At 29.4% G+C, this 21,293-nt stretch overlaps 1 protein-coding gene across 2 annotated transcripts in view; it reads right to left on the bottom strand.

Annotated features, from left to right (window-relative positions):
- LOC122500441 (inositol polyphosphate 5-phosphatase E) overlaps positions 1-21,293 on the bottom strand; it is a 154,892-nt gene that overhangs the window by 46,848 nt on the left and 86,751 nt on the right. For both annotated transcript variants that reach the window (XM_043609367.1, XM_043609366.1), the window contains exon 4: positions 16,963-17,431. In XM_043609367.1, the coding sequence (XP_043465302.1) occupies positions 16,963-17,431 (469 nt within the window). The remainder of the gene's footprint in view (positions 1-16,962; positions 17,432-21,293) is intronic.

Raw genomic sequence — 21,293 nt, 5'->3', positions numbered from 1 at the left:
TCTCTTGATTTCAACTTTTTCAAAAATCTAGAAAAATTTAGATAACATTTTTCTAAAAACACAGAAATCTTCGTTAGAATTTCAGCTTTAAAATAAGCCTTCGAAAATTAAAAAAGGTTAATCCATCTTCGATATATCATTAAAAATGTGAAGCCGTGTTTCGACCGATTGGTGCATTGAAATTCAACTGTGACGACTTGATTCTGGCTTCGCGCGGCAGCGAATGAGAGAAAACAGGGACGAATTTATGCTGGAGAATAATAAATAATGATGTTTCACGAGTAATATAAAGAAACTCAAAAGTTCATCATTCCCCCGCATGAATTTGTCCCTGTTTTCTCTCTCATTCGCTGCCGCGCGAAGCCAGAATCGAGTCGTCACAGTTGAATTTCAATGCACTAATCGGTCGAAACATGGCTTCACATTTTTAATGATATATCGAAGACGGATTAACCTTTTTTAATTTCCGAAGGCTTATTTTAAAGCTGAAATTCTAACGAAGATTTCTGTGTTTTTAGAAAAATTTTATCTAAATTTTTCTAGATTTTTGAAAAAGTTGAAGTCAAGAGACAAAAATGAGAAAATTTGATAATTTTTTTTATTTCTTTCTCACTCTACAACTTAAAAAATAATTAACGAAATGACTTCAAAGACGGCTTATTTTACGCAGAATTTAATCAGCTTTCTAACCGTATTTAAGTTTTTTTTGTATCTCCTTTAATTTCCGAGATATGATTGAAAAAGTGATGGCATGTTTTTTTATAGAGTTGCGTGTAATCGTCCTGATACTCGTGCTGCCGTCCAGTTTAAAAAAGGCACTATCTACATATTTTATGAAAAATGAGTTTTTTATACCGTTGGATTCGTAATGAAAAGACGAATCTAATAGTCGTATTCGTAATTGAAAATTTTAATTAGATTAGAAGATAATTAGCGGTCAATTAAACTATCTACAGAGATTTTTGGGAAATATTTTTTAAAGTGTCACTATCTGCAGAAGGAGACGACCTATCTACAAAATTTTCAGGATTTTCAACCCACTTCACCCCTAAAATCCTGATTTACGGGCACTATGTACATATGTTAGTCAGTAAACTGGTCTCAAAAGTCACAAAAGTAGAGACCTATGTACATAGTGACGTTTTTCGTACATATTTTTCTCGAACTTTGGTTAACTTTTCGCGAGAGAGAGCACTATCTACAAGTTTAATTATGCAAATAAAATAAAAATAATACAATAATTTGCAAATAAAGCTTTTATTTTGTATTATCACATATATTTAATGCAAATTAAAAGCAATTTTAATTATTCTTTTTGTAAAGTTAACATTTAATTTAATACAAATTTTATGCAGAACATAATAATCAAATAAAATAAAGTTATAACTTATAATGGTAAATAAAATTTATGTATTGAGGGGCTGATAGTAAAAATGGTTTAAAATAATAACGGGAGCAAAAGTAGAATAAGTGACTTAGAAGCAAAAACAGATTAAAATGATTGTGTAATTTCTTGATACATTAATTATAATAATTACAAAATTTTAATTCAAATAAAATAAGTTTTTTTATTATTGACAATATTTTTTAAGCATTAATATAATTAATTTATCAAGAAATAACATAATCATTTTCACCCGTTTTTGCTCTCAAGTCACTTATTCTACTTTTGCTTCCATTATTATTATTATAAACCATTTTTACTATCAGCCCCTCTATTGTTCGTCATTTTTCGTTCGGTATTTTCAAAATTAAAAAATATAATATAATTATAAATAAAATAAAATATAAAATAATAATAAAAATATAACAGAAATAAAGGATTGTGTTAGAAAATAATGTAGATGGTGACGCTTTAAACAGGAAAGTGGACCGACAAAGCAATTTTAAACGTACTATCTACCACATAGTGCACTTTTCATGTATTCTCCATAATTTTTGGATAAAAAATGTGCACTATCTACAGTTTTATTAATAAATAATTAAAATTAATAATTTTTTTTGCACCAATGAAAAGAGCGTGTCCGAATTAGTCAAGAACATAAGTTTGTTTACAAAAATTTTAATTTTATTAAGAGATCCAGATGCAAACGCGTTTCCTTCAATATCTCCGATTGAGCTAAAATGTAGATAGTGTCTTTTTTAAAAAGGACGGCAGCGTGGTCGGTAGTGTATACGGTGGATTTTCCGGAAATTACTAGTTTTTGGTTAATGTTTGTGTTTTTTGAGTAAAATGGGGTGGGAATATGTGGAAATTAATGTAATAATTTTTTTCTCTTTAAGAAATTTTGTTTTTTAGCGTTATTTTAGGATTTTTGAGTATTTCTTTTACTGTTTAAGAGCCTATAACTTTGAAATTTGACTTTCTATGAAAAAATGTTATAAAGAAAAGTTGTTTGTATTTTGCTAATCTTAAGTAATATAAAGTTAAAAATATTGAAATTTGAAAAAATTGAATTCTCAAAATTTTGAAACTACTGTAGTTTGTGTAGTTTTCGACGAAAATGGCTGGCAAACGAACTCGATCTGTATTTTAACAGTAACTTTGTACTTGCAAAGTTACAAGTCGATACAATAAGTTTTTCAAAAGTTATCGTGGCGACACCATTGTGTCTACAGACAGACACTTTTTCTAGACCATATTTTTCGGACTCAGGGGATCCCAAAATGTCGAGATTTCATGAAATTAGCGAAAGTCAATTTTCGACCAAAACTAATACTTTCTCATGTGATGAGAATGTAAAAATTATTTGCTCCTACCTGGCCGGTTTGGCCCACTATTTCCTAAATAATTATAATAAATAAAAATTTTTAATTTGAAAATTAATGTTTTCGTAAATTTAATATTAAAATAAATTGAATAATTTTAAATTGAAGACAATTGATTTTATGAGAATTCAAATCACTGATGAATAAATAATTTGCTTCCTCGTGAGGAAGCTTTGTAGTCGTTTTTATTTACAAAATTTTTAAAAATCCTTTTAACAAATTTTCTTTTATGTAGGACTATGTTACATAAGACCCTGAACAATTGTCCGGATGTACCCTCCCGCTCAATAACTTTTGCCCACCCTACAGCGATTGAAGGCTTTACAAAAAGTTTTGTATTTTGTTTATTATTAAAGATAAAAAGCTCAAAAAGGTCTCTTTTTAAAGCTCTTTTCCTGAGCTTTAACACTGTATAAAACAAAAATTAAAAAAATTAATTTGTTAATGTTTAAAAAATGTTATTGCAACATAAAATTTTTCGTTTTTTTTTGTTTTTTTTAAAGTGATACAGTTTGATAGGAAATGGTCGCATTTTAATCCCACATATATTTTCTGAAAGCTAGTTTTATCACCTTTAAAATGCATTTTTTAAAAATTTTATACGATAATTTTTAAGAAAAATATGATTTTTTGTTTAAAAAAATAGCCATTTTTTTCAATTGTTAATAACTCAAAAACGGTTACTTTAGGAAAAAATTTTTAAGAACATAAATTATTCCTTTTTATGTGCAGAATTAGAAAAAAAATATTAAAAATTTTTTTTTCAAAAAAATTTTTTTGACTTTTTTTGAAAAAAAAATTTTTTTTCAATTATTTATAACTCAAAAACGGTTACTTTAGGAAAAAATTTTTTAGAACATAAATTATTCCTTTTTATGTGCAGAATTTGAAAAAAAATATTAAAAATTTTTTTTTCCAAAAATTTTTTTTGACTTTTTTTGAAAAAAATAATTTTTTCATTTTTTATATTTTTTAGTTTTAATTGTAGAAACTCGCTTTTTACACTTACTACAACAAGCATTTTTTTTAATTCTGCACATAAAAAGGAATAATTTAAGTTTTTAAAAATTTTTTCCTAAAGTAACCGTTTTTGAGTTATCAACAATGGAAAAAAATTCTTTTTTTCAAAAAAAGTCAAAAAAATTTTTTTGAATAAAAAATTTTTAATATTTTTTTTGTAATTCTGCACATAAAAAGGAATAATTTATGTTCTTAAAAATTTTTTCCTAAAGTAACCGTTTTAGAGTTATCAACAATTGAAAAAAATGGCTATTTTTTTAAACAAAAAATCATATTTTTCTTAAAAATTATCGTATAAAATTTTTAAAAAATGCATTTTAAAGGTGATAAAACTAGCTTTCAGAAAATATATGTGGGATTAAAATGCGACCATTTCCTATCAAACTGTATCACTTTAAAAAAAACAAAAAAAAACGAAAAATTTTATGTTGCAATAACATTTTTTAAACATTAACAAATTAATTTTTTTAATTTTTGTTTTATACAGTGTTAAAGCTCAGGAAAAGAGCTTTAAAAAGAGACCTTTTTGAGCTTTTTATCTTTAATAATAAACAAAATACAAAACTTTTTGTAAAGCCTTCAATCGCTGTAGGGTGGGCAAAAGTTATTGAGCGGGAGTGTATGTGTGTGTGTGAATCCCGATTTTTGTGAACACGATAACTCTGTAGGAAAATTTATAGTTTAAAACTGTATTCAATCCAATCTTTAGCAAAACTAAGGAGGAAAACAAAGAGACCTCAACCTCGCGACAGGGATCAACAACGCCGTTTCTCCGGACCCACGCCATTGATGATTCTTCCCAGTCATTGTTGAAAGCGATGAGAATTTTGTTGAATATTTCTTTTTTTTTGTGAACGTATTTTCATGCACTTAATTTCATATGATTTTATAAAAGTAAAAAGTAAAGTATGATTTCATTGTATACGCTTTCGGGTCTTTACAATCTCCTCAACATCACTACTAAACTTTCCTAACTCACAAACTTTTTGGGGTCCCTACTTTTGCGGCTGCAGCCGACGTAGGTTAGGAGTACTCGCATTCGCCTGGACATTTTGCCAGGGGAGAGGAAAACTGTAGAAAACCTACTTCCTGAGTACAACCGGTTTATTGACGTCGAGTCATAAATGTACATTTGGATAGCCATCACAAATGTAAAAACATAGCCTCGGGCGTCAAACCTCCCGTTCGATATATCTCGATCAGCGAAAAAACCGAGACTGTAGCGATATTCACAGAGGGTCACCCATCCAAGCACTAACCGCGCTCAAATGGTGCTTAACCTCTGTGATCGCAAGACTCGAGTCAAAACGATTGATTTTATGAAAGTTAATATATTGTTTTATTGTGCATTTATTTGAAAGATTTTTATTGATTTTATTCCTTCTTTCGATTAATTAATTTTTCTTGTTATTTCTATTTTGTATTTTTATTTGAAGTTAAATTGTATTCTATTTACAACGTGTATTTGTTACAACTTGAAGAGGTTTTAACGAATTTGGCTAAAATTTACAAGGTATATTTATCATAAAAATATCTCGAAATGGATTAATAGACTTTAAAAAATTCTTAGAAATTTTTTTTTTTTTTGACTTTTAAAAAAAAATTTTTAAGTTGGTTATTGAAGTTAATATATAATAAAATCTTATTCTTTGCATCAAGACGAATCGATTGGTCTATACAAAGTACAAATTGTATGAGAATTTGTAGTTAATCACAATTAAAGCTGAAAAATTCGCATTTTTAACAAAAAATGAGTTCTTTCCGCAAAATTATGTTGCTGTGTAAGAAAATCTGACTCATTTATTTGTAAAATCTTATTCTTTGCACCAAGATGGATCGATTGGTATATATAAAGTATATATTTTATTTAAATTTATAGAATTAAAACCAATTATAGACAAAAAGTTTGCATTTTTAATAAAAATTTATTTTTTGCTAACCCTTTGAGGGGCACATTATTCATATGGACAGATTTGCTTTACATCTCATGTCTTAATATTTGTGGGGTCGCTAATTCCGAATTTGAAGTTAGTTTTTAAAAATTCAAAATTGCGGATCCAATATGGCGGAAATTTTTTTTAATCAATCGAATTCGCTTGATAATGTTTACTCGGGAGTTTTTGGGGTCGCTGATTACGAATCTGGTGTTAGTTTTTAAAAATTCAATATGGCGGACAAATTTTTTTAATTAATCATATTCGCTTGAAAATGTTTACTCTGGGGGTTTTTGGGGTCGCTGATTACGAATCTGATGTTAGTTTTTAAAAATTCAAAATGGCGGATCCAATATGGCAGACGATTTTTTAAAAATTGTTTAGTTTTACCTCAAACTTGTCACTCGGGTGTTTTAGAGATCGCTGATGACGAATCTGATATTAGTTTTTAAAAATTAAAAATGGCGGATCTAATATGGCGGATGACTTTTTACAAAATTGATCCAATTGACCTAAAAGTTGGATCTCGAGTGAACCGCGGTCACTGATTACAAATTCGGTGATAGTTTTTTAAAATTCAAAATGACGTTTGCAATATGGTTGATGAGATTTTTCAAAATTTATTCAGATTTGCTTGATACTTACTTCAAGAGTTAATGCTTTTTAGAATTCTAAGATCAATTGTTTATTAATTTAAAAAATTTCTCCGCTAATTATTAATCCACAATCTAAATTTAAAAATAGACTAAAGATTGGTAATCAGGAACTACAACAACACCGAGTAACAAGTTTCGTGACAATCTAATAAATTTTTTCATTTGTCATCTGTCATATTGGATCCGCAATTTTGAATTTTCAAAAAGTAACATCAGATTCGTCATCAACGATCCCAAAAACCGCCGAGTGTCAAGTTTCAGGTTAAACTAAACAATTTAAAAAAATTTCCGCCATATTAGATTCGCTATTTTGAATTTTCAAAAACTAACATCATATTCGTCATCAGCGAACCCTGAAACCCCCGAGTGACAAGTTTCAGGTAAAACTAAACAATTTTTAAAAAATCGTCTGCCATATTGGATTCGCCATTTTGAATTTTTAAAAACTGATGTCATATTCGTAATCTGCGACCCCAAAAACCTCCGAGTAACAATTTTTAGTCGATTTTAAAATGTTAAAAAAATTCGTGATTTTTAACAATAATTTATGAATTTTTTTAAACAATAGGAATTTTTTAACATGATCTAAATTACATATTTTTAAAGCCCTATTCTTCCTGAAGAGAACGCACTAAATTTGACTCAAGAATATTGATTTTCGTCACAGATATTGAGATTTAAAAATGAAATATACACGGAGAGAAAGGAATAGTAGACACATCCAGATACATGGATATCACAGCCATATTATATTGAAAAATACGGGATATCCATAGTTAAGGTTTGAATTATTGTCTGACATTAAATTTTTTTTTATTTAAACATTTTAATTAACAAATTTAATCCTTTGCTAAAAGTATACAAAAAAACTTAAATCATTTTTTAATAGGTACACTTTTTTCAGCTATAGAGTAATACTTTTCTATCTTTGATGCTAGAAAAATTATCAATTACATCATCAAAATTTATTTGCCAAGCCAAATCGCATTCCATTGTCATGTTGATTCCCAAGTAAGCAGAAACCATAAAACCGAAAGCAGAATTTCATGAGTGTAAGAGGGATAGTGAGATAATACTATCCTTTTCCCGATTATAGGTCAAAAGTTCCAAACCAAATGTTCCAATCGGAAAATTCCAAAATGCTTTCATTTTGGAATTTTCCGATTTTTTTCTGTTCTAAAATACAGAAGAGGTCCAAAATAAAAATGTGCTAAAAGACACAAACAGTTCCAAAATAAAAAAGTGCCAAAATATCAAAATTCCAATATAATTTCCAATATATATGCCCACACAGCACCGAAACTTTCCTAAAAATTTATTAAAGATTTACTTGCAAACTTCAAAGAATTTACTTGCAAAGTTTAGTGAAAATTGTGTAAAAATTTAAATTTAAATTTTGGAATATTAAATATTAAACAATCCAGTTAATTTTTCTCTTTAAACAATAGAATTTGAACTGGCCGCTTAAAAGTTAAGTAAAATTATTTAAATAACTTTTTTAATTAACAAAATTTTATATAAACATTATTAACATTTTTTTTCGTTTTTTCATCCTGAATTTTTTTTTAAATCTTTAGTTTTTATTAAGTTTTATGGGAGATATAACGATTTCAAAATTTTTTCAAAATTTTGCTATCTCAAAAAGTACCGAATATTTTGACTTCATTTATAATGAAAATATTTCTTTTTATATATAGATTACAATCCCTGAGTTTCATTAAAATCCATTTGCTTACTCCAAAACACTGTCGAAGTGGCGTGGAATTGCACATATATTTATAAATTTATAAATTTTTATAAATTTATCTCTAACGAGATAAATTTTTATATCCCCCCTCCAGAACAACTCCCCACCCGGGTAAAACTTGATCTGCCGGGCCTGTAACGCAGAATATATTTATTGCGCAAATCACAACGTAAACTTTGTTGTAAAGTATGCTGTTAGTGGATGTACTCAAATATCTAATTTTTTTGATATTATTCAAAATATTTGGTATAAATCCCATTTAACATAATTCTCATTTGACATAAAATTCACTTAAGATATAAATTTCATTTGACGGATAAGTCATTACACATAATTCTCATTTGACATAAAATTCAGTTGTCATAGATTTAATTTTACATGAAGATCATTTGACATGAAAATATAGGCGCGAATTTCAAAATTGGCGAATCACAATGTTGTTGATAATATCATATGGTTACTTTTGAAATTCGCGCCGATATTTTTATGTCAAACGTAATTTGTGTAAAATGATTTTTATGTCAAATGAGAATTTTATTGAATGACTTTTATAACAAATGAGAATTATGTTAAATGTCTTTTATGTCAAATAAACTTTATGAAAATGAAATTTATGTTAAATGAGAATTATATTAAGGTAGTTCTCCGGCTTCTACTCTTGTAAAAATTGATTTTCGATAGATTTTCTTCAAATTTTGAGAAAATGTTTCTTTGGGTGCCCTTTAAATGTGACAAAAATTTCAAAACCCTTTGCCGTGTCAAAGAACGAGATATTGTTGTTGACATTTTTTATTTTTAAAATAATCGCATGATTCATTCAAGCTCTTTGTATATTCGATTGAATTCGATTCAATTTGCCTGAAGTTGTGCAAACGAATTCGCATTCGTAAGAAATGACCAAGGCATGCATTGAATTCGTGCTGACGAATTGAAAAAAATTAAAGGCCCCAAAACTTGTTTTTTCTATGAAATATAATTTGTGTTTTAAGAGTACACTAGAAAAAAGGTTTTTAATAGCAGCAGTTTTCTTATAGTGCATAAGTTAATCGAAAAAATATTTGTGTTAAAAAAAATTCTAAGATGTTCCTAAAGTTTTTGTAAGCAGTATTTTTAGCAGGGTATTTAATTATATTTGTATGTTAATTTATGTACTAAATTAAAAAAATTGTTTCAAAAAATGTTATTAACCTAATGAAATTTCGAAAATTCAATAAAAGGAAATTTTTGCATTTCTTGTTTTCCTCATGCCTTTTATATTTTGTCTATTCCTAATCCAAAATCATTAGTTTATTATTAACATTAATAAATAAACAGAAAATGATTCCCCAAAAAAATATTGAAATATTTTTTTTCCTTTATCATTTCTAAAAAATCAATACCTTTCAATTCATTTGCTCTAAGCGTAATCCATTCCGGTAAACGAATTGAAATTTTTTTTCCTGTTTAACATTTCTGAAAGTTTAATTCCTTTCAATTCCGTTTTCATTTATTTCTAGGAATGAATTGAAATGAATAGAACTTAAAATGTTTTTATGCCTGGCCAGTGGAAAAGAGCTCAGTATTAAAATCAGTAATTCAGTCGTATTAAAATTTTCTATAACATTCAATTCCCGCCTTCTTACCGTGTTCAGTCACGATTCGGTTATTTATTAACATATTAATGAAACGATTGAAGTTCCACTATACGATGTATGTAAGGTGGAAAATATAAAGAAAACACTAAAATAGTTTTAAAAGACGATTGAAATGAATAAATTAATAATCCCAGATTCTGTTTATGCATAGTTTGAGGTAAATACTTAATTATTTATTAGGATATTAATGTTTTAAAAGAGCGATAGAAGTTCCACTCTACGATGTATGTATGTATATGTGTGTAACATCGATAATGTAATAAAATGTTGATATGTAGCCGCGCATTCTGCACGACAGATGGCGAGAGCGAGATTTGTCTATGCACTCGGTCAATCCATTTTTCTTGCTTTTAATAAATACCAAAAGTTTAAGCCTAATTTTATTAGTCTCTATTTTTCTTCAGAGAATGAGACTGTTAATTGAATGTTATATTATATTAATGGAATGTTATTTTTTTTTAAAATAGAAAATTCTCTGTATTTATTATAATGAGCGCAACGAATGGAAAAATGGTTTTTAGTAAACAGAAGGACTTTGAATCTTAGTTTTATTTGCCAAAAGTCTTTATTTTCTATTTAGGGGTTGAGACGAAGTGATATATTTTCAAAAATAAAATATTCTCTCCATTTTTCAATAGAAAAACGAATAAGAAACTAGCATTTTTGAAATAGGAGGAGTTTCAATCTCATTTATATTTGCCAAAAGTCTTTATTTTCAATTTTGCTATTAAACTTACTTATTGTGGAGATTTAAAAAAAATTCAAACTCTTCCTACCTATAAAAAACAAAAATTTTACTCCACTCTCCTTTTTAAAACATTGTGAGAATATTTAATTATTTAAAAATATAGCATTCAGTTTTATTATCATAAAGAATTAAAACTTTTGGCCAATAAAAATGAGATTGAAACTCCTCCTATTTCAAAAATGCTATTTTTTATTTGTTTCTCCATTGAAAAATGTCGAGAATATTTAATTTTTAAAAATATATCACTTAGTCTCAACCCCTTAAAACACATAATATAGCCTTTTGGCCAATAAAAACGAGATTGAAACTCCTCCTATTTCAAAAATGCTATTTTTTATTTGTTTCTCCATTGAAAAATGTCGAGAATATTTAATTTTTAAAAATATATCACTTAGTCTCAACCCCTTAAAACACATAATATAGCCTTTTGGCCAATAAAAACGAGATTGAAACTCCTCCTATTTTAAAAATGCTATTTTCTTATTTGTTTCTTCATTGAAAAATGTCGAGAATATTTAATTTTTAAAATTATATCACTTAGTCTCAACCTCTAAATAGAAAATAGAGACTTTCAGCAAATAAAACTAAGATTCAATGTCCTTCTGTTTACTAAAAGCAATTTTTCCATTTATTGCCCTTATTATAATAAATGTAGAGTATTTTCAATTTTTAAAAAATATAACATTTAGTCTCATTCTCTAAAGGAAAAATAAAGACTAATAAAATTAGGCTCAAAGTTTTCGTATTTATATTAAAACTAAAAAAATGGATTGACCAAGTGCATAGACAAATCTCGCTCCCGACATCTGCCATGCAGAATGCACGGCTACATCCCTGGTTAAAAAAACCGGACAGATTTCGGACTAATCCGAAATTTGTCCGAAACAATGCGGTTTATGGTCAGGTTTTAGTCACCCGAAATTAATCCGGAAAAATCCGAACTCTATACGGTTTGTGAACAACTAGTGAAACCTGAGTTGGTCCGATGAAGTCCGAAATTAATCAGTTAATTTTAACTAGTGAATCCGGAATTAGTCCGAAACAGTCAAAAATTAGTCTAGACAATTTAGTAAACGTTTATAAAAAAATAATTATACAAGTTACACATATTAATTATTATTATTACTTTATGGTACATTCAACATATTTTTTTCGATTTACCTATCGCAATTTTATTTACATTAACTTAAAATTTCTAACGCTTGAAAATTCGAACCTACACCTATCTAACATTATATCGCACCGAAATCAAATACACTAACCACTATACCACGCTCGCAAGGGAGTTCAAATTCATAATAGAATTTATGAAGTGCCACGAAAAGAAATGACAAGGAACTAACTCATCAGTGTTAATTTTAATATTGAAACAAGATAACTAATAATACTAGTAAATTTTTAAAAACAAATTGACTGCAGAATTAAATATTTTATTTACCATAAGTAAATACCCTGAATAAAAAGTGGGACCGATTTCGGACTAATCCGGAATTTGTTCGCAACAGTACGGTTTATTGTAGAGTTTTTTTTACCATGAATTAAGATTGAAATCAATACCGTTTTTTATAACTATTGAATCCGTAATTAGTGCATTTTAGTCTGCAGTTAGTCAGATCATATGCAACTAGTAAACGCAGAATAATCCGGTTGGATTAACCAGTAAATGCGCAGCTAATCCGAAACAGTCTGCTTATGGACAGGTTTTTGTCGCTCAGAATTTGTCCGGATTAATTCAAACTCAATTCGGTTTGTGTATAACCAGTGAATCCGGAATTAGTCCGATCTAGTCCGAAGTTTGTCTGATAATACGCAACTTGCAAATGTGAAATTATTAAATCCGGAATTAATCTGGTATTGGTCAGGTTTTTGTCATACGAAATTATAATTATAGTTTGAATTTATCTGCATTTAATACAAATTGTTTTTAATATACAAATTCAATATTACACTAAAATCATTCCTGATTAAGTCTTTGAATTGGATTTAATATGGATTGTTTTGAACTGTCTGTGGATTGTATAGGTACAAATATTTACAAATTCTTATAATAATAAGACTTATTTTCGGACTGTGGTGTTTTGATCAGATATTATTCGAATTGACGCTGACTATTACCGGATTCTTTGAATACAGACATTGGATTGTTCCATACTTGTTTCGGATTAAATCTTTGGTTGTCGGGTAGAGACTCGTGAAATAATAATAGACACAGTGATAAATTATAAGAATTGTATTAATTTATTCAAAATTTGTTAGCTCTCGGAGCGCGGTTGTGCTCAGGACGAGAAAAGTCCAAAGACTGAAAATAAAAATCGCTACTACAAAATCACGGCGTCGCTTGAGAAAAGAGATAAAAAAAAACTTGCCAAAAAATATTACATGTTAGAAAAAGATGGAAAAGTGGTAAAGAGTGGGAATTGCAAGTTTAAGCCTGCATATTTGCTATTATCCTGTACGAACCGATTTTTATGATAGGGTCTCGGTGTAGGTATACACGTTGACCGTAAAGAGGAAGAAAAGTATCGTACAGAACACTTTTAAGGAAAACTTAATTTACATTTAGAAAACTGTATAAGTTACAATTTATATTAATATTAATTTAAGCACAACCGAGAATTCAATATAAGAAACATAATAATATTTCATGTAGTGTGTTACATTATGTGTGTGTATGTGTGTTTATTTGTTCGTGTAAATTCCGTGTAATAAAAATGTTATTAGATTACAGTCGCCACAAATCTTTTAACTGGATTAAATTCTGATTATTACTAGATTAACGCGGATCATTTTCTTACAATTATCGGACTAATCCACACTAATATACCCGGATTTAATCCGGATTAGTCCGAAATTTTTACTAGCGATATAATATGATTCGGACTATTACCGGATTCTTAACATACATATTTAGGATTGTTTCGTCTTTGTTTCGGAATATGTTTTTACCACACTAATTCCGAATTGAAGCGGACTAATGTCGGATTCTTTGTGTACAGATTTCGGATTATTTCGTATTATACCTTTTAGTTGGATTAAATTCGGATTGTTGGTGACAATTTTCGGATTCTTAGCATACAGATTTCGGATTGTTTCGTACTTTTTTCGGAATAGGATTTGGCCACACTTAATTTCAAATTGTTGCGGACTAATACCGGATTTCTTGCTTACAGAGTTCGGATTGCTCCGGACAATTTGCGCATTAAGTTTTTTTAACTAGATTAAACTCGGATTGTTGCGGATTGATTCCGTATTCTTTACATATTGATATCGGATGACTTTCGTACTTATTTTAGAAGAATTCTTCACCGGTCACAAATTTGGATTGTTGTGGACTAATTACGGACTGAATTCGTAGACATTCAGGATTACTCCGGAGTGTTTTCGGATTCAGGTTTTCGTTTGGATTAATATCAGACTAGCGCGGATCATTTTCGGACCTTTTTGTACAATTTTCGGACTAATCCGTACTAATCTGTCCGTATTTAATCCGGAATTAGTCCAAAATTTTTACCACGGATACCAACATTTTATTACATTATCGATGTTATACACATATATACATACATCGTAGAGTGGAACTTCTATGGCTCTTATAAAACATTAATATCTTAATAAATAATGAAGTATTTACCTCAAATTATGCATAAATGTAATCTAGGATTATTAATTATTATTAACTATTTTAGTGTTTATCTTTATATTTTGTACCTCTAACCGAGTCGTGACCGAATCGTGACTGAACTCGGTCACAGCCCGGTTTCACCTACCCGCCAGTGAAAAATCAAAAAGCATTAGGATGAGATAACGAGGGACAACAGATTTGATTATGCCGAGGAAATGTTTAGAATTAATGTCTCTTTGTACGTTATAGATCAAGTAACTGGCCAGATTGAAAAAAGATTTGAAGGAATGAAAACTGTGTGTAAGCATTTTGACTTTCTAGATCCTAAAATAATTAGGAGCACTAGTACTACAGATCTTGTAAAAAAATGCAAAAAATTTTACAACAAATATTCCGAAGCAATTCGAGTACTCTATTTTGACTGAATATGAGCATCTTCTGACTCTACTGGAAAGCGACAATTTGAATATCTTAACAAAAGAACTCTTTCAAATCATAATTGAAAAATATGCAGTGCTCGAATGTGATTTCAGCCAGATTTACTTAGCCTTTTTACTGTTATTCACATTGCCAGTAACGGTGGCAAGTATTGAAAGGTCATTCAGTAAACTAAAATAAAATTTATCAAATACTACTTGAGATCACAAATTGGTCAAAGCAGACTCCAGTAGTTTAGCTCTACTTTCCATTAAAGCAGAAACTGCTTCTAAAATGGAATTGACTGATGAGAAAGCAATAAGAAAGAGAGAAAACGAAATTTTTAATCTTTAAAGACATAAATATAGAAATTTATTATTGATATTTAATATGAACATATTTGAAACTGAGAATCTTATGTTTTAATAAATTCCAAAGATAAAACTTTTACTTTAATTTGTATTGTAATAATTCTATTGTCAAATTGTTCCTCATTATATTAAAATTTTTATTTATGACTTTGAGTAAATATGCTTTAAGCTTGATATCTATAGTCTATGAAGGAGTATAAGGAGAAGTATGTATATGTATCCCTTTTGACTGTACTTGACTGCGTAAAATCGCCATGCACGAAAATTGGCATACCGGAAATTTGTTCACTGATATTAGCGCCCCTACAGGAGAAAATATATACCCTCCATGCTGTCCATGATAAAAGTTTTGTTTACGTACACTGAGAGAAGAAAAGCACAGATTCTGAAATGAAAAAGTTCAGCATCTGTACTCGAATTGAACGCAGCAGCATTGCCACTGTGTGATAGGTGTCGTGCTAAAATGTGAAACGGATTTTGACTTTGGCTTGAGGTACAGATGTTGTACTTTAAATGCTACTGTTTAGAAGTACAGTATCTGTCGGTCGCTATGAAACAGATCCTGTACTAATTATTTCGTACCGCCGCCGCGCTGCTTGAGCATAGTATCTGAACTATGAATGACACCAACTGAATAAAATTAAGAACGGGCACTGACACGCATTTTACACGGCCGGTGTTTGTCACAGTACGGATTCTGTGCTTTTTTTCTCTCAGTGTAGTTTTTTCGTTATGTACCAAGTTGTAACAATAAAATAATAGTAATATGAATTGTTTTATAAAAAATTGCATGTCTAGTTATAAAGCAAATAAAAATGCTTCTGAAAAAAAATGTTTTTTCAAAGCACCGAGAATGATAAGTTTATTTCATATACTATTTTGTAAGGGTAAAAGTTTTTATACTTTTACCAACAGACATTTATGAATTTAATGCAAAGAATTTTTGGTTTGTTTATTTGAAGTCCTTTCTATTCATATAACGTATAAAACAATTTAATTCTGTTCATATATTTTACAATACAACACTCAGAGGATCCTCTAACCTTAAATATCAATCAACTGTCAAAGATAAAAATACTTAAAATGTAAAATTGCACTTATTTCTCCCGTTTGGCGGCGCTGTTATCAGTGAGCATGAGGCTATTACTTTTCGCGTGCCTGTCGATTTTACTGCAGAAAAGTACAGTCAATATCAGGAAATTTTCCCATTGGAGATATGTCTCCTTATACTCCTTCATGCTATAGTCTTAACTATTCTTGCATAAATGTTTCTTACGACTATAAAAACTCATTAAATGTTTTGAAAGAGAATCAGGAGAAATTTTATTATTTCTGTAAGGTATTTCCCAATTTTAATCCAAGTTCATTTCCACTAGTGGGCCCCGAGGCTTTTCTCGCCCCAGGGCCCCGACCTCTCTTGTTACGCTACTGCATACAAATTTCAAGAAAAAAATTTGATTATATTGGTTAGAAAAAAAAATATAAGCGAAACCATTTTTTTCCAATGTTTTTTCGAGTTTTACCACTGAAACTTCAAATATGCATAACTTCTTTCAAAATAGTTTTTATGAAAAATAAAAAAATACGGGTCTCTTTATTTTTCATATAGAATAACATATTTAATCAGCAGTTAAATCCATGACTTAAGGCGCTTGCACACTTCCAAAATTTTGGGCGAGCAGCGAATTTTCATGGCCTTGAAACTCATATTACTAAATATGATTGGCTCTACAAAATGCTGCGTGAAAATGTACTTTGTCAGAGCCAATCATATTTAGTAATGTGCATTTCAAGGCCGTGAAAATTCGCTGCTCGCCTAAAAATTTGGAAGTGTGCAAGCGCCTTTAAAGTTGGTCAGTCTGCATGATTTGAAATGGATTCAGCCAACTATATTAATTAAAAATTTTATTAAAAAATTTGCATAATTTATATTTTTTTATTACAATTTTTTAATGAAATCTCAAGTATTTTTTTAAAGAATTAAGAAATTATTGATAATTAACAAAACATAATTTTGTTTAATATTTAATAAAAATAAACTTACGTGTCAATTCCGGGACGAATTGTAGTCTTAAAAACTCCCCATACGGGTTTATGATCCGAGGTACAAATGCTCGGAACGGAATCATAAATTAAGCACTCGATTGTTCCGTCTTTTTGTGCTGCTGTACTCTCGTGGCTCAGTCTTCTAATGTAACCCCTCGTGTGCGCTTTTCCTTTAAAAAGAATGCGATCCGTGTAAGCGGGTGTTCTCTGCTTGCTACTCGAATCGAAATTCTGTGTTCCTGGATCATATTTATATGTTGGAGGGAATGTAATTGGCGCTTCCTCAAATCCACGAAACACTGAACCCTCGTGCAATGTGTTTCGCAATTGGTCCTTATGCAAATTAACTGGATTCTCACGTGGAAATCTTGTCTCCGATATCCACTCAATCACCTCCTCTCTCGATTGCGAGAGACGAAAATTCAAATCGCCACACCAGAAAACGCAATCGAAATTTTGTGTCACATCTACAGAGAAAAGAAAATATTACTTAATTTTATACACACGCCTCGGATAGTTTTTTTCAACTGCGATATTTACAATTTTTCCGACTTCTTTAGACTTATTTTCCAAAAATGCGACTATTTTCTAAATATTGCAATAAAATTAAAGGGACCATATGAAAATAGTGTCAATGCGGGACACCCGCTTATTTATATGATTTAGTAAACAAAAAAAAGATCATTTGTGACAAGAAAAAAGAATCAGGGAATTTGTAGGCGTCAATTTGAGCGGAATTGAAACAAAGGCTCGTCTTATGACATTTACATATTTATATTATGCTTATTTTGTAACATTGAATCACATATGTTTCTGACGATTGAATTTTTCTTAAAATATCACGAAGTCTATCTCTCTCACACTTATATACGCTTGTGTGCTAACCTGTAAATGCAGGATATTCTTAACTATTTTCCGGGATATGCAGGACATTTTATGTCAAATGCGGGACGTTTTGCGGGACGCTAGCCTTTGCGGGACAAAGGGGAAAAATCCGGGACAGTCCCGCACAATCCGGGACGTATGGTCACTTTAAATAAAATACCAATTTTTTGCATAGAATACAATTCATTTCCATTTTTATAGTGTGGAATATAACTCAAATCTTTTAAAACATATTTTTAAACACTTTTTTCAAATAATTAAATTAAAACATTTTTTAATAATTGGAATTTTATTTTATTTTTAACACTAGTTTACAAAGATTTTGACCTGCAGCATGTCACTGTCATTTCTTATGTAAAAGTTGCTCCCGAATTCGAATATGAAGTCAGATATTAAGAAAGTTTTCGAGATATAGCTAAATTTCCATCTTTTGAGTTTCGCCAAAAAGTGGATTCATTAATTTACCATTATTTCCGAATGTAGTCTATCGATTTCAATTTTCTTTGAAGCAAATTGAAGGTAATTAAATTTCCTATAAAAAAGTATTTATCACATTTTTTAATTGGACTACTGACGGTTTAGGAGCTATTTATGAATTTGTTTGGAATTTCTCATTATTTTTAACAAAAGTTTAGAAAGTGATTGACTTTTTCAGTAAATTACGTCATAAAACACGTGTTTACTTCGGGTTTTCTTTTTGGACGTCAAAGTACAATTTCTTGGGAAGAAAATAAGCCATTGTCGATCAAAATTAAACTGAAAATATAGAAGATATAAGCACTTAAGGGTAAATATAAAAAATTAGCTTTTACACAATTTTACGGTTTATTAAATATGTGAGGGGAAGATCATTCTGACGTTAATTCAAGTAATATTCGATCAAATATCCTAAAATAAGGGTAAGGGTTGTGAGGTCAATAGTTCGCCCCTGCGACCTTACATCGATAGAATGCCAATATTTTGATCAATTGTCGCATTACCAAAATTTTAAAATAATTGTGTTACTCTTTGTTCGACCGTGTAAATGAAATCACGGAGTGAGTTTTTTATCTGCGAATCCTGTGAGAAGAAATTCGACAACTTGTGATGGGAATTATTTTGTATAATCGACAAGAGTCGATATTTTATCGACATCAAGTAAGTGATAAATGTTTCTTTGTTTTTTAATAAATTTGTTTTGTTCCTGGAAGTCACTTGGATTATTTTATATTATTTTATTAGGGTTCTCCAACGCTAATAACCTCCTTGTAATCTCGTGTCTAATTTATTTTTCTGTGTTTTGTTAATTTTATAAAAATTAACTAGCGTCCGCGTATTTATTAATATTTTACTTTTCGCTAAATAGAACTCCAGGAACTCTGAACACGGTCGCGCTGGATGTGAATAGAGTTTATTTTATTCATTTTGATCAGATTTGTCATACTATTTTACTTTACTTAATTTAATATATTTATTTCTTAAAATAAACAATATAAAATTATATTCGTCTCAAAGACATATCGCATGGTTTAAGGTTTTAAAATATTTTAAACATTAAAAGTGTCTGAAATTCGATTTCAATATTATCTGTTTCTCAAATCAAAAACCAACAAAAATCACCCACCATTGCCTTGTCCCAAAATCCTTGGTAGCATGGGGACACAGCATCGAAACTTTTCTAAAAGTTGAAATTACCTTGACTGCAATGTTCAGAATCTTTAGTTACGAGGCTCTTTAAAGTTGAAGTAATTCTTTAAATGTCGACTGTTTTTTAATGTTTGACATGAAAGTTGACTGAACATATGTTCAGTCAACTTTCACGTCAAACATTGAATAACATCGGGCATTTAAAGAAAAACTTCAAGTTTCATGAGCTTTGCGCTAAAGATTTCGAAGGTTGCAGTCAAGCTAATTTCAACTTTCAGGAAATTTTCGGCGCTGTATAGGTCGTTCTATGTCCTTTATTTTTTCTGGTGAAAACGTTCAACATATTCATCACTTTCATCGCCTTAATTTTCTGGGAAGAAATCCAGACGGAACGCAAGGAAAAGGATTTTCAAAGTCATATTTACAGCTATTACAATAAAAAGACGTGATATATTTAAATATTAAGTTGGTATATTTTACATCTTCATAGTAAATATTGTGGCAAAGTGTTTTTGTCACGATATGTTCATTATTTACTTTCTTTTTATTATTATAATTTCAAATAATAATTATTTGATTTTTGGTTTAGCGCGTTAACCAGCAAACACGTTATATAAGTATTCTATAACAGTGAGGTCGCAGCGTTATAGAACATTTGTTCCTAACTAGTTATAGATCTGTGATATAACCTGATTGTAACAGAGTTCTAGAACATAGTTACAAGTTAGTTACAGAATAGTTCTGTATTATGCTTATGTCACAGTTCTATTACAATGTGATGTAAGAGTTACATAACTTTAATGTCACAAATTTTCTGTAACTGTTGTTCCAACCTTGTTCTATAACTGTGCAGGAACATTGTTGTGTAACTGATCTAAACATCTGTTGCAATTCAGTTCTGTAATATACTTGAAATTACAATTAAGAACATTTCTGTAACAACGTTACGTGTCAATTCTATAATGCCAATGTCACAAATAACTAAAACTAACAACTGCATACTCAAAATTTGCGTAAGAAAGTCAAGTTTTTGATGCCGTCTGGCGAATTTTATTTCCATTTAGGGGTTGGGCAGTATGTCCGAAAAATCGACCAAACTACCCTAAAAATATGGCCAATTTAGTGAATAACAAAGAAAAATAAAGTAATCTTTCTTGTAACAGAGAAAAACATTTTATTTAAGTAGTTTTAACACTGTACCCTCAAAATAATAAAAACTACCCATAAAAATCACCCCCTAAAGATAGGTTTAAAAAAGTTCCAATTTTACTTTAAAAAATTGGTTAAAAAAAATAAATGACATTTATGAGGCTCGTGATTTAATCAGAATATATTTTAGTCAAATTTACCTCCATAAAAATAATTACCAATAAACAAAAATCATCCCCTGTACATTATTTGGTCAATTTTGTAATTATTCTCATGAACATAGACATAACATTTTTTTATACATTCTATAAGTTATGGAATTTTCTCACAATATATTATGTTTAAACTAAAACTAATATTAATAAAAACCATCCCTAAGAATCATCTCCTAATCATAATTTTCACAAATTTCTTACTATTCTTAAATTAATTGTGTACAAAAAATTTAAATACGGTTTCTAAGGTCTAGAATATTTGTTCTGAATATATTTCAATCAAATTCACCCCCATAAAAATAATGACCAATGAACAAAAATCATCCTCTGTACATTAGTTGCGCAATTTGGTAATAATTCTCTTGAACATAGACATGACATTTTTTTTATACATTCTATAAGTTATGGAATTTTCTCACAATATATTAGGTTTAAACTAAAACTAATATTAATA

Source organism: Leptopilina heterotoma, unplaced genomic scaffold (genome assembly GCF_015476425.1).
Source record: "Leptopilina heterotoma isolate Lh14 unplaced genomic scaffold, ASM1547642v1 Lhet_186, whole genome shotgun sequence".
Lineage (NCBI taxonomy): Eukaryota > Metazoa > Arthropoda > Insecta > Hymenoptera > Figitidae > Leptopilina > Leptopilina heterotoma.
This window is presented reverse-complemented; position numbering and strand designations above follow the sequence as displayed.